This window comes from Solanum tuberosum, unplaced genomic scaffold (assembly GCF_000226075.1).
Source record: "Solanum tuberosum cultivar DM 1-3 516 R44 unplaced genomic scaffold, SolTub_3.0 scf00442, whole genome shotgun sequence".
Taxonomy (NCBI): Eukaryota; Viridiplantae; Streptophyta; class Magnoliopsida; order Solanales; family Solanaceae; genus Solanum; species Solanum tuberosum.
In genome coordinates this window covers 423,813-436,878 of record NW_006239362.1, presented here as the reverse complement: position 1 = coordinate 436,878, position 13,066 = coordinate 423,813, and the positions used below count along the sequence as shown (strand labels likewise).

Below are 13,066 nucleotides of genomic sequence, written 5' to 3'. Positions count from 1 at the left end.
AATTAATTTACTATGCTATTTGTCATGCCTCGAGCCTACACCCTAGGCGGGACTGACACTCGAGAACCATTGCTGGCCCAAAGCGAACCCTTGACCTGGCTTACTACTCAGTGGAAGACTTTACTCAACCTCCAGATAAATCAAGAGATAAATTTATGAATCAAACTTAGAATGTATAAATGAAAACATTCCACTGGCCATAAAGGCAACTCAAGTCTTATAATCAAACAACTGAAATGAATAAGACTAATGAGCTACTAGTGTCTAACTATCTATGAAGCCTATAATACTATGAGGGATGTCGGGACAAGAACCCCAATCATCCTAACAACTGAAGTACCAAATCAATAAAAGGGATCCTCCAGAAAGCAAGGAGACTTACCAAATGACTCTGAAATGCTCAACTGGATCAACGAAGCGCTGGATGCTGATCATGGTTACCTGTATCTGCATCATAAAAGATGCAGGCCAAATGGCATCAGTACATTGAATGTACGAGCATGCGAGGGGAAAACTAAACATGTCATAAACTTGAACTGAAATCTGAAAGAAACACTTACCTCAGCCTTACTCAACTCATGGATACTCAACTAAATGCAGAAATAAAAAACAGTAGAGATGCAGTTTATATAGAGCATTTAAAACAGTAGATAACATCTCAAAGTATTGAAAATACCATAATATCTCAGTTGTATATAACAATACAAAAATAAACTCTGTTTGGGAGATTTCTTAACCGACAACCATCACTATGAGCTATGTGAGGATACAGGGTCTCGCCCACGCTGCAAGAATTGTCCTATAACTTGCCGAAATATAGAACGCCTCAACTAAGTGGATCCACTAGTCTATGCTAAAAAACATTAAGGAATCATCTAAAAAGTATGACCCTTTCTACCCACGTTGGCTACATGGTTTATGGAGACTTGAGTTATTATGAACTCGTCCCCATATCGGTGTTCAATACTACTCCCAAAATATACTCAGCTCATATGTTTAAAAACATAACTCTTTCTGTGGTTTGAGATAATTACTCAAAAACTAGCTCAAAGGCTTTCTTGCTTAAATGTGAAAACATTTACTCTTTGGGAATACTTAGTTCCCATATACTATTTTGAAGAAATGAACTTCTCTTTTACTCTTACTCAACTCAAAGCTCGAGTCTTAAAACAAGTATAAAAACATTTGTAAAAGACTTTTGAAAAGACTCTAAGACTTCTTTGCTTATCGGGCTCGGGCTGCTTTCCTGTCGGGTTTCAAATCTGCGTCGCCGCTTTATGGATAGTTTCGAGAAGACTCGAATCGACGAAACTTGATGAATCGATTGTCGGATCGAAGTTCTTAATTGTCCATTCATTTTCAATTCTAAATAACCAAAATACAGTTTATTTATGTATTCATTATTTAGGTATTCATCCTAATTGCATATAGTAAAACAAACTTTTTTATTTATTTTGCTTATTTTGTATTTACAATATCACTTTGTATAGTTTGTATTTAGATTTGATTTTGTATTCATCCTAATGGTATACCATCAAGTTTGTATTTATATTTGATTTCGTATTCATTCTTAATTCTAAATAACCAAAATACAGTTTATTTATGTTATATAGGTATTCATCCTGATTGCATCAGTAAAACATATTTTGTACTTTATTTTGCTCATTTTGTATTTTCAATATCACTTTGTACACCAGATAGTTTGTATTTAGATTTAATTTTATATTCATTTTCAATTCTAAATAACCAAAATATAGTTTATACTAATTGCATTAGTATAAAAATAATTTTATTCAAAATCAGGTTTTGAATTGTATGGTCTATCTTTTCAATTGAAATGAGTATTTATCGTGCTCAGTTTGTATTCCATTCTCAATTTGAATGCCAACGAATTTGTATTACTTTATCATTATGTAGTCATTATTGTATGTCACTCGCAATTTATATTTCAATTACATTTTAAAATGTGAAAACTTTATAAATGACAAATATTAGACTAATATTTTCAAGTTGTAGTAGTAGAATATAACTTTCAAGTTGTAACATTAAAAAATTTCAAGTTGTAACATTTTATTTTTAAAAAAAGGATTTTTTAAGTAATTGTAAAAATCTGTTTTGAAAAAGATAAAAAGATAAAAAAGAAAAATAAAATGATTTTGATTAAAAAAAAAAGCAAAAAAAAATGGAAGTAGGAGTATTAATTAAATTTGAATTGATTGATGATAATTTTTAATTAGCATAAATTAAGGAGATTCAAACTGATTAGGAATATTTATCTTACTTAATTCACTCTAATTTGTTAAAATTAATAAAAAAATCTGACTTTATCCATTTTCTTCAACGTTTCTCTCTCTTCGTTTTTTTTCCCCAGAATTCTTGCCATTGACTAGTAAATCCAGTTCTTTTTTGTTTGAAATTTTTTCATTTTGTTGTGATGGACGACTCCTTATCTATATTAATTAAACATGGTGGAATATGGGATCCTTCAGGTTAGTATTGTTTATGATTTATTGTTTGTATTTGTATATTACTAAAATGTAAAAAACAAAAAAAAATAGCAATGAAACTGTAAATCACATTTTGTGATTTTATTTATGTATACTATATTTAAGTTGTGATGTTTTTTGTATAAACCATTCATTTAGTTCATAATACATACTAATTTATGTGAAACTTTAATTAATGACATTCTATGATTTTGTTGGTACGTTTTTTTTTTTGGTTATTTTGTATACTGACTATATCATGATTTCGTGCGAAATTGGCTTAATATATGAATGATTTGATTATAAATGTATAGAATATTAATAGTTTTATCTTTGTAAAGTTATGAAATTTGTGGAAAAAAATTTATGAAATTTGTTGTAACATTGTTATGAAACTGGAATTTCTTTAGTCAATTTGATAATAATAATGAGATGGATTCAGTATGCAGATTTAAATTAATATATGGATTACTATTTTTTTTCCTGAAAATATAAATAAAATGTATAAGCTTAAATGAATTTGGTAGAGTAACTGGAATGATATTGGTATGAAAATGTATTTACTTTTGTGTAAAAAATATGAGTAAGAAGTATAATGATTTCTATGAAAAGTGTATTAAGTCGGTATGAAATGTGAAATGTTTTTTTTATATAATGTGTTTTATGGTATGAATTCTTGTATACTGTTTGAAATAATATTTGTATGAATAAGTAATGACGATTGTGTGTAATTTTGTGTGAGTAGAATGAAATTGGTATGAAATATAATCAGTACTGTGTAAAAAAAATGAGTAAGAACTATGATTATTTGTATGGAATGTGTATTAAGTTGGTATGAAATGTGAAATGTTATTTTTTTATGAAATCTGTTTTACGGTATGAATTCGGTTATACTGTCTGAATGATATTTGTATGAATAAGTAATGACGAGTGTGTGTAATTTTTGTGTGAGTAGAATGAAGTTGTGGATTAAATTTGTATTATCTTTGGTATGAAAAGTTAATATAAATACAACATATTTATAATTGCTTTGTATTATGTAAGACTAACTATATTTTTTTTAATGAAACAGAGAAATATGTTGATTTTAAGATGTCGGGGATTATCTATGAATCTTCTAGTCTGTATAGTGGTCTAGTAAGTGTGATAAAATCGCAGCTTATGATAGATGTTAATATTAATGATATTGAGATAAAATATGTAGTTAGTGATCGATGTCACTTGTTAGTATCCACAATGATGTTGGTGTGCGGATTTTTTTAGATAAAAAGAAAGTTAATGTAGATTCTTTACGAAATATCCATTGTGCATAACTTTGAAGAATATACCAATGGATAATCAGGATTCTGTAATTGTTGTTTAGACTATATAATTTTTTTAATTTTATTTTGTCTTTTAGACTCATGTTTTGTTTTGATATGAAACAGAATTGGTATGAAATACACTACAACTAAGTGTTTAATATATTGTTCATGTTTTATACAAAATTCATTCATTAATCATACAAATTGCATACTGCTGGAAATAAAATTCATTCCAGTTTAATATATAAGATAGTGTTCATATTAGTGATAATTATATAAGGTAATTATGGTATGCATTTGGTATCCTAATAGTAGTTGATATTATTTAATGTAAGTTTACATGAGTATTAATTTGGTATACAACTGATGTCCTACTCTAAATCAAAATAAAACAAAATGTAATTAATGTTGGTGCAAAAGTTAATGATTGTTGTTTTAGATTGTCATATTCGTTTCTTTCAGTATTTATACAAATTGTATACCAATTTCATACATCTTTAAAGTACTTAATACATGCTTGTTAAGAGAATATAATTTACAATTAGTAATAATTTGGTATCCATTAGGTGTCCAACTTGAATAAATATAAAACAAGATGTAATTGAGGTTGTTACAAAATACAAATGATCACTATTATACATTGGCATAATCATATCTTCAAGGTATTTATACAGGTTGGATACCAACTTCATTCATTTTTTATTTTTTTTATTTTTTGTGTTAGAATATGAAGTAAAAAAAATCAATCATGAATGAATTTGGATGCCATAAGTGTACAGTTTGGATATCAATTATAAGACAAAGTTGGTTAATGAACTATAAAAATTGGTACTCTTTTTGTTTCTAGTTAGTAATACAGAGTAATATCAGTAAGTCTAAATGCTGAATCCAATTGGTATGCAGTTTGTATATAACTAGCATCCCGAAAACTGTTATACTCAATGTGTAATATATCTTCCAAATGGTGTATCCAAATGGTATGTAGTCTGTTATATTACTAGTATCCTGAAATTATAATAGTCAATCAGTAATTCATATGTAGATGGTATCTGACTGGAATAAAACGGTGGATATTATATATCATCAAATACTGAAACACAAAAATATTGTCCAAAAGTTAAAAGAACATGTAATTCTAAAAAGCAGAAGGTACAATCAACTATCTCAAATTTCTTTTCAGTGGTCTTGGTGTAGGATAATTGCTGGTATCCGGAGCATGTTCTTTTGCTATGCGAGGTCCACCAAATTTGCTAGCAACCGTACCAGTTACTTCACTCTCACTGATCGCATCATCCTCATTCTTTATTTTTCCATAATGACATATGCTTGTGGCATACCTTTGACGATGGTACTTTGCATCGATATCAACAGAACGCATATCAAAAACATCATTACTGATATATTCAACAAATAAACATGTGTACAAACCACAATCACCGGAAAAAAATTAAAAGAAAAATCATTTTAAGAAATAAATTAAGTTAACTTTTCTGATGAAATCAGTAAAGTATAGAAATACATACTTGGAACTATCTTCTTGTTAAGGCACATGCATCATATGCTTGACTTCAAGTGGGTCGGATTGAGACTTGTCAACATATTTGGAGAGTTTATTGGCATACAGATCAAGCCTTTTACCATAAAATTCCATGCTTGTAAAAAAAATGGTATCATTGTGGCAGTTTACCACCCTTTGCCGGAGTTTCAACATTTTTTGGCGACGGGGTTTGAGTCAATATGTTGAAAGTTGGAGCATGTACTTCATCCGTAGAAGTTCCTTCAACTAATCGAGGACTCTTTCGAGGCGTTACAATGATTTTTTCTTCAACATGATGATGATGATGAGAAACGGAACGAGAGGGACGATTGTGAAGTCGGGGTAGTGGGGTGGTGAGAAAGATGGGAGGGACGATTGTGAATGTGTGGTAGTGGGGTGGTGAGAAAGACGGGAGGGACGATTATGATTGTGGGGTAGTGGGGTGGTGGCATGTAGTATTGGATAGGCGTGGCAGGGGGGCTGGGATTAGCGTATGGGAGGTTTGGAGTGTAACGGTAATCAAGGAACTCTAATCAATGTAAATTCCTAAATTTGTGTAACTGATAATTTCTGTTTTAAAAAAGGAACTGCAATCAAATTAAATTAATAATTAATAATATAAAAATATAAAGAGATTAATTATTTATTAAATTAAATTGTTAATTGATTTTTAAATAAACTTAAATTTAATTGATATGTTATAACCCGTAAATAAACTGTTATAAGTAAGAATTTTTTAAGACGTATGTTTAAAACCCGTAATATTGTCTCTTAAATGTGTATATGGTGTGATTTTTTCCTTTTAAAATAATGACATACAAAATCATATTTAAAGAAGTTCATCCGAATACATTTCAGATAAAATCATATTTAAAAAAGTTCAAACAAGTAAGGATAAAAAACTAAGGGAAACATTTTTACTTTTTTGAAATGTTTTCTACTATGATTCTCTCCAATCAGCATTATGACAAACCAAAATATTGACATTTTAAATAAATATTGAAAGTGTTGACAAGGAATCTTATTAGATGCTAAAATATTGTAGTTTTGAAAATTTTCTCATTAATTAAAGTGATTTTCTATTATATATCCAGAAGGCCACTGATTTGAACAACTATAAATATAGTTTAACAATATCCTAAATCCTCTTTGTTGTTTTTCTATTAGTTCGAGTTATTCAGATTCACGAAAAAGCTTCCTTGCCAAACATTCACAAGTAGTAATAAATTAGGTAAACCGTTGGTGTCAACCGCAATTTTTTATTATTTAGTTATCCGTTGTTCCCCTTAAGTTACTCCCTATCATTGTATCCTTTTGTATATAAAAAAAAACATCATTTCTGCAACCATAATTACTAAAAAATAAAGAAAAGAAGAGAGATAGCTGTTGTGAAGGAAAAAGGAAAACAATGGCCTCTCTTAGATGTAATTACTCAGTTATATTTCTCTTTTCAGTTGTGTTATTTGCATCTTTAATCCCAAAATTGCATGCCAACATTGGTGACTTTGACCCTTATTTGGAAAAGAGAGCTGAAGAAGCCCTCCAGTCTTCTCTTGCTGCTTACAATGAAAATCCTGAGCAACTTACACAAACATTCAACAAGGAAGTTGGAGAGTAAATGCTTTTATGACCATTTTTTTTTTTATCTTTAATATTTTCATTTTTAAAAATATAATAATAGTTAACATTGGTTTTTGTGTAATATTGCAGAACTCTCTTTAATGGCACGAGGAGATATCTGAGGGAGATGATATGAGAAAAATGCTTTCATCATGTAAGAGAAAATGGAATTCTTCTAGAAATTATCTAATTTGGTTTTTCTGTTTACTATAAAAATGCCCTCATTGAGAAAATAATATAATCTCACCTTCGTAAAAGATGCAAGTTCAAATGATTTAAGAATCACTACTGTTCATAAGGAATAAAGTCGAGCATAAGGATTCTGCAAACAACATATTGAAACAAGAGAGAAAAGTCCATGTCTCTCGTGTATATTAGATGCAACCAAACACAATACCTTCCAAATCAACTACCCATAAGAAAAGAATCATTAATCCCACGGTAGAATCAAAGAAGAGTAGACTACAACTAAGTCGTGTTCATCTTCAGCTAACTCTAAGCATGTCAATTAAACACGATGGACAAACTTATTCGTGAGCCACACCGAGTGGTTTTGGAAAAGGAATGAAAAGCAGACTACAAAACTGCATAGCTGAATGAAGCATAATCTAGTTTCAAAATACTTTTGGATGAACCTGATATCAGTGAAGATATTTTGTTCATGGTCATTCCATGACAACTTTTGCTCCAACAGCTTTCATTTTCTCAATTATTTGTTCTGCTTCTTCCTTTGACACTCCCTTCTTGAAAACAGCTGGAGTTTTCTCGACTAAGTCCTTTGCTTCCTTGAGTCCCAAATCAGTAAAACTTCGGACTTCTTTGATTATCTTTATCTTTTGAGCAGGCTCATATGACTCCAGTTTAAGTTCAAAAACAGTTTTCTCTGGTTTCTTTTCCTCCTTAGCTGCTTCTGGTCCCTTCATAGCTGCTGCTGCCAATCCAGCAGCCCCTGCCTTCATAACCCCAACCATTGGTTGCTCGGTCATACCCAACTTCTTCATAAGAATGGAAGACAGTTCTGAAACTTCAACCAAGGTAAGTCCCGAAACTTCATCCACAAGCCTCCATACCCTATCCGATGGAGGACTGCGATGCTCCGTAGGATCAAAATTTGCAGGATCATAATCAGCTGGAAGCTTTCTCTGGTCAATCTCTACTTCTTCCTCCTCTTCTTCCTCTTTCCTAGCAGGCTGACCAAAGTGTCGAGTAAAGACAGCTGAGGTAACAAAATGGGAGTTAGCCACATTGGATTGAACAGATTGTCTCAAGAGTGCACAAGGCAAATGATGCCTCAATCGTGAAATCAAACTCATTTCCAAAATTCTTCTGCACAGGGAACTGGACTAGAAAGTAACCATCTACTGATCCTTCTGAAAGCTCAATCAACAACCTGCAAAAACCAACAATAAGGTCATATGGAAACTCTAGTTACATTTCCAAACAATGTAGTGACAGCACTTGGAATAAAAAAGACAAATAAAAAGTTTCAGGTGTGAATGAGAAGCAAGTTTACAAGTGTATATAACTATATATTAAGCACAACTATAACTATTTCATAGATAAAAGAAGATATATCAAGAAGAAGAAGATGAAAGCTCTAATTCCACTTCCTAATTATACAGGAACAGGTATGATAAAAAAGAACAAATAAAAAGTTTCAGGTATGAATGAGAAGCAATTGTACAAGTGTATAACTGTAAACATTACACACAACTGAAGCTTTTACCAGAAAAAGATGGAAGCTCTAATTCCACTTCCAGATTATATAGAGCACTTAGGATAAAAAAGAACACAAACAAAAAGTTTCAGCCATGAATTAGAGGCAAGTTAACAGGGGCATAACTGTATATGTTATGCAATATGCACAACTAAAGCTTCTTACACTAATAAGTGTTTAGTGTTAACAAGTGCATAACTGTAACAAGTTGACAAGAGCATCACTGTATATGTTACACTGGAAGTTATCCTCTGCACAGTGTACATGCCAATTTACCGACAGAATCACACCCAAACATTAAGTCAATCATATAGAATAAGTTTCTGAAAAACTCCCTTAAACTAATACAGCATTTGCTTAAGTCCAGACTCCCTACATATATTACCAATTGTCTAATGGACAGCAAAAATATAAAATTTGGAGTTTCATTAAACCTGAGGAGATTAACAATACACTTATTTTTTATTGTTGAGAACAAAACAAAAAGTATTTTCTTTTGTGCAATTGCAATACCTTTGTCTTTTTTATAGCCATGCTCTCTACAACAACCTATCTAAGTCATAAAAAAGTGTAACTTGCAAACAACAGCAGACACACAATTTAAAGCCATGGGTGCTCAAACACCCGCTCAGCTCTATGGAGGTTCGTCCCTAGCTACAAGAGAGAAGAACCAAATGTCCTAGTGAATGGCCGTCACTTTACCTTGTGAAAAAAAAAATAAGCATGTATTCTTAGGTGAGAAGATGTCAGGTGTGTTGTAGACGATGAACAAAGAAAAGGCCAAAAGGGTAAAATAAAAAGAATCCGTGTGAATTAAGAAAAGGAACATGATTCATTTTGACAGGTATCTTTACTAATGACCTGTATCATGGGTGCTCACCACATATATCTATAACTTATCACTAATGATCATGAGAAACACCAATCTTAATGACGACACAATGACAGAAGTATATAAATGCAAGCTTAACCAATTATTTCCGACTGATGCCAATATGATCAAACTGAGGCGGTCAATAGATGCTTAAATGTTTTCTGAGGTGCATGACCTTTGAGATGCCTAAGGAGTGGCCACGATGGTTATCCTTAGATGAATTGTGGTATAATACTTCTTACCACTCCTCTATGCATATGCCCTTCTATGAAGCAGTTTATGGCCAACAGCCACCCTCATTGCTTCCTGACATGTTGATTCCTAACTGGATTTGGTTGATAGGAGGTAGCAGACAAGAGAAGCCACATTGAGGACCATTAAGTTCCACCTTGAGAGATCCTAGAGTAAAATGAAGTTGTTGGCTGATAAAGGGGAGGACTGACAGATCCTGTAGTGTTGGTGATTAGGTCTACGTCAAATTTCAATCTTACGGGCTATTATCCTTGAGGTCTCATGCTTATCACAAGCTTTTAGCAATGTCCTTTGGACCTTTTAAGATCTTAGCCAAGGTCGGAGCTATTGGTTACACTTAAGAGTTGCCTATTGCCTCCAAGATCCACCCCAATTTTCACATTTCCCAGTTGAAAAGAAAGTTAGGATCTCATATTGCTTTTGTGACCCTGCATGTTGTTCAAACTGAAGTTGGTCCTGTCCTTTCGGAGCTTGAAGTAGTGTTGGATAGAAGATTGATCCAGAAGCATGAAAAGGCTACTACTCAGCTTCTGATCAATGGTTTAGTACTGCTGATAAGGACAGTACTTGGGAGGACTATCCCTCTTTCAGGCAACAGTTCCCTCACTTCAATCCTTGAGTACAAGGCGGGTAGTTGATATGATCCTAATGTGTCTTTCTCAATTTGGATTTTGTAGAAGAAGTTAGCTAGTTGTTGTTATAAACCTCACGTGAGCTGCACGTGAGAGGTCCGGCCGTTAGGTTGTTAAAACACTTAGAGTTAGTTATAACTGTTTTCTGGAAGTTGTTTTCTTATTCTTTTCTATTACGCAGATTTCATATATGTGTTAGTTCCTGTTGATTGTAATCATTCAGAAAGTCAATCAATACAAACTTCTCCCTCTTTTCTCAATCAGTGTTTTCAATATCAATAGGCAAAGTTGTTCAAGAGCGGATCTCAATTCATTTTCTCTTTAGGCTAGCTCAATCTTTCCAATTCTACTTGTAATCACGTCACATCCGCTAAAGAAGAAGAAAGACAACATTAGAACCGGAGATGGAGGCTTTTTCTCTTTTGCCCTAAAAGACAATCTTTCATCATCTATAATGGAGGTAATTAATGTGAATGGTTTTCTATTATGTATCCAGAAGGCCACTAATTTGAACTACTATAAATATAGTCTAACAATATCCTAAATCCACTTTGATGTTTCCCTGTTAGTTTGAGTAATTCAAATTCAAGTGGCGTACAAAGGGAAGCTTCCCTGCCAAACATTCAAAAGTAATAAATTAGGATGACAACAGCAGACCCACAATTTAAAGGCCATGGGTGTTCAAACACCCACTGAGCTCTTTGTCCCTAGCTGCAAGAGAGAAGAATCAAATGTCCTAGTAAAAGGCAGTCACTTTACCTCGTAAAATAATAAGAGTATGTATTCCTAGGTGAGAAGATGTTGTAGACAATGAACAAAGGAAAGGCCAAAAGAGTAAAACAAAAAGAATCCATGCAAATTAACATAAAGGAACATGAATCATTTCAACAGGTATCTTTACTAATAACATGTATCATGGGTGTTCACCACATATATCTATATAACTTATTACTAATGATGATGAGAAACACCAATCTTAATGAACAGAAGTATATTAAAGCAAGCTTAACCAAAAGTTATCTCCAACTGATATCCATTTGATCAAATATGTCTAAGTTAAACACAAACATTTCCCATCAAGCATAATTAAGTCCAAACTTGAGACGAAAAAAGCTATGTAATTTCAAACATGTCTAAAGTTGGAACTTTACCCATAACCTAACATCAGAAGTTTAAGGGTCCTGAAATCAGTTATATGTGCACTTCCCTATTAATTTTGAATAGGTCCAGCTCAAATAAAGAAGCATAGATTACCGCTAGGGCTCATTATCCGTAGTTCCTAAGCTACAGATTGTACGGCAAGGACTGACAATGCAGTGTCCACCACTTCAATAACCGGTGGTCGAAATGAAACACTGAATAACCTCCGCAAAATGAAACACAGAATCCGCAAAATGACAAATCAAAGTTTGAAGAAACCTCCATGAATACCCAAAATTGAGAAGAAAAGATGAATATTGGATTTGATAAACCCAAACTATTTTGGAGTGACTGACCTTGAGTTTTGAGTTGACGAATCGATGGCAGCGGCAATTGCAGACTGTTCGAATAACCCTTGCGTATGAATCCCAAAACCAGTTTAGCCCTTTCTCCTAAAACCCAGGGGTAACAATGTCATTTACTTGTCCATTTAATTAATCACTTCTTTCTTTATACATTGAAAATGACTTCTAAATTAGTAAATCTTTTAATTTTCATTTGTCAAAATTATTGATTATTTGTGTTTTTATTAGTGATTAAAAAGAAAATTGTTTTTATTTTTAATTGTATTATTCTCTATTTATAAACTTTTTATCCATTAAATAAATACTAAAATAACTTTTTAAAATAGTTATTTAAAAAAAGAGATCTATATGATTCAATAAGAGGAATCTATTATTCTTGAACAAGAAAATAAAATTTATACATTAATGAATTTATTTTTTAGCCTTTTAACAAGCTTCTAAATAATGGTATGATAAATTCGATCAAGGCTTAATAAACCATAATTATTCTTCTACTAAAATAGATAAATATGTTTATATTAAAGTTGTGAATGAAATTCATGTGATAATATGCTTATTTATTGATGTCATGACTCATGCTTATATTTTCAAAAAGGCTTAATCCATCCGTCACCCCCTAAAGTTGGCACGATGTTTCACTTAGACACCTTAATTGTGCGTTGTTCATTTTAGACACCTCATGTAAAGTGTCGGTGTGTCATTTTGACTAACCTATCGGTGGCCACTTAAAGTTGGCACCAATTTTCACTTAGATACATTAACTAAGCTTTGTTCATTTTAGACACCTCATGTCATGTCCCGTTGTGTCATTTTGACACTTTTTACTGACATGGCATAGTGAGTGTAATACACTCAATACCGGCACATGAAAGGCTCATTTAATCTTTCTTTTTTTCATTTTCTTCTTCATTTTTCAGCCACCATCTCTCAAAACTTGAACTCCTTCCATGGAGAAATCGTTTTGATGATGCTACTGACAAAAAATGATTTCAACACGAAGAGATTTCACAAAAAAAAATAATCAACCCATTAGAAGGGCCACAATTCATGATGTCGCAATTAAGAAGGGCAGCTGAAAATCTTGAAAAAGACGATGGGTGGGTTGGGAGAGGGATGGAGAAGACGATGTGGGTGGGGAA

General features: G+C 32.3%; 2 protein-coding genes across 2 annotated transcripts; one reads left to right on the top strand and one right to left on the bottom strand.

Moving 5' to 3' along the window:
* The first annotated feature begins 6,700 nt into the window (after positions 1 to 6,700).
* On the top strand, positions 6,701 to 7,205 carry LOC102579605 (probable pectate lyase P59). The gene is made up of 2 exons (XM_006363436.2): positions 6,701 to 6,941; positions 7,038 to 7,205. Exons 1-2 carry the CDS (start codon positions 6,736 to 6,738, stop codon positions 7,081 to 7,083), a joined length of 252 nt encoding a protein of 83 aa, XP_006363498.1. The 5' UTR covers positions 6,701 to 6,735; the 3' UTR covers positions 7,084 to 7,205.
* Positions 7,206 to 7,281: 76 nt separating this feature from the next.
* On the bottom strand, positions 7,282 to 12,007 carry LOC102579278 (50S ribosomal protein L7/L12). Its single transcript, XM_006363435.2, has 2 exons — positions 11,919 to 12,007; positions 7,282 to 8,337 (listed from the first exon to the last, which is right to left on the bottom strand). Exon 2 carries the CDS (start codon positions 8,258 to 8,260, stop codon positions 7,613 to 7,615), a length of 648 nt encoding a protein of 215 aa, XP_006363497.1. The 5' UTR covers positions 8,261 to 8,337; positions 11,919 to 12,007; the 3' UTR covers positions 7,282 to 7,612.
* Between the last annotated feature and the right edge of the window lie 1,059 nt (positions 12,008 to 13,066).

Excerpts from the sequence above, each read along its gene's own strand:
- LOC102579605 (XM_006363436.2), top strand. The coding sequence starts at position 6,736 with ATGGCCTCTCTTAGATGTAATTACTCAGTTATATTTCTCTTTTCAGTT. Across the intron at positions 6,942-7,037 it reads TTCAACAAGGAAGTTGGAGA|AACTCTCTTTAATGGCACGA; the intron begins GTAAATGCTTTT and ends GTAATATTGCAG.
- LOC102579278 (XM_006363435.2), bottom strand. The coding sequence starts at position 8,260 with ATGAGTTTGATTTCACGATTGAGGCATCATTTGCCTTGTGCACTCTTG.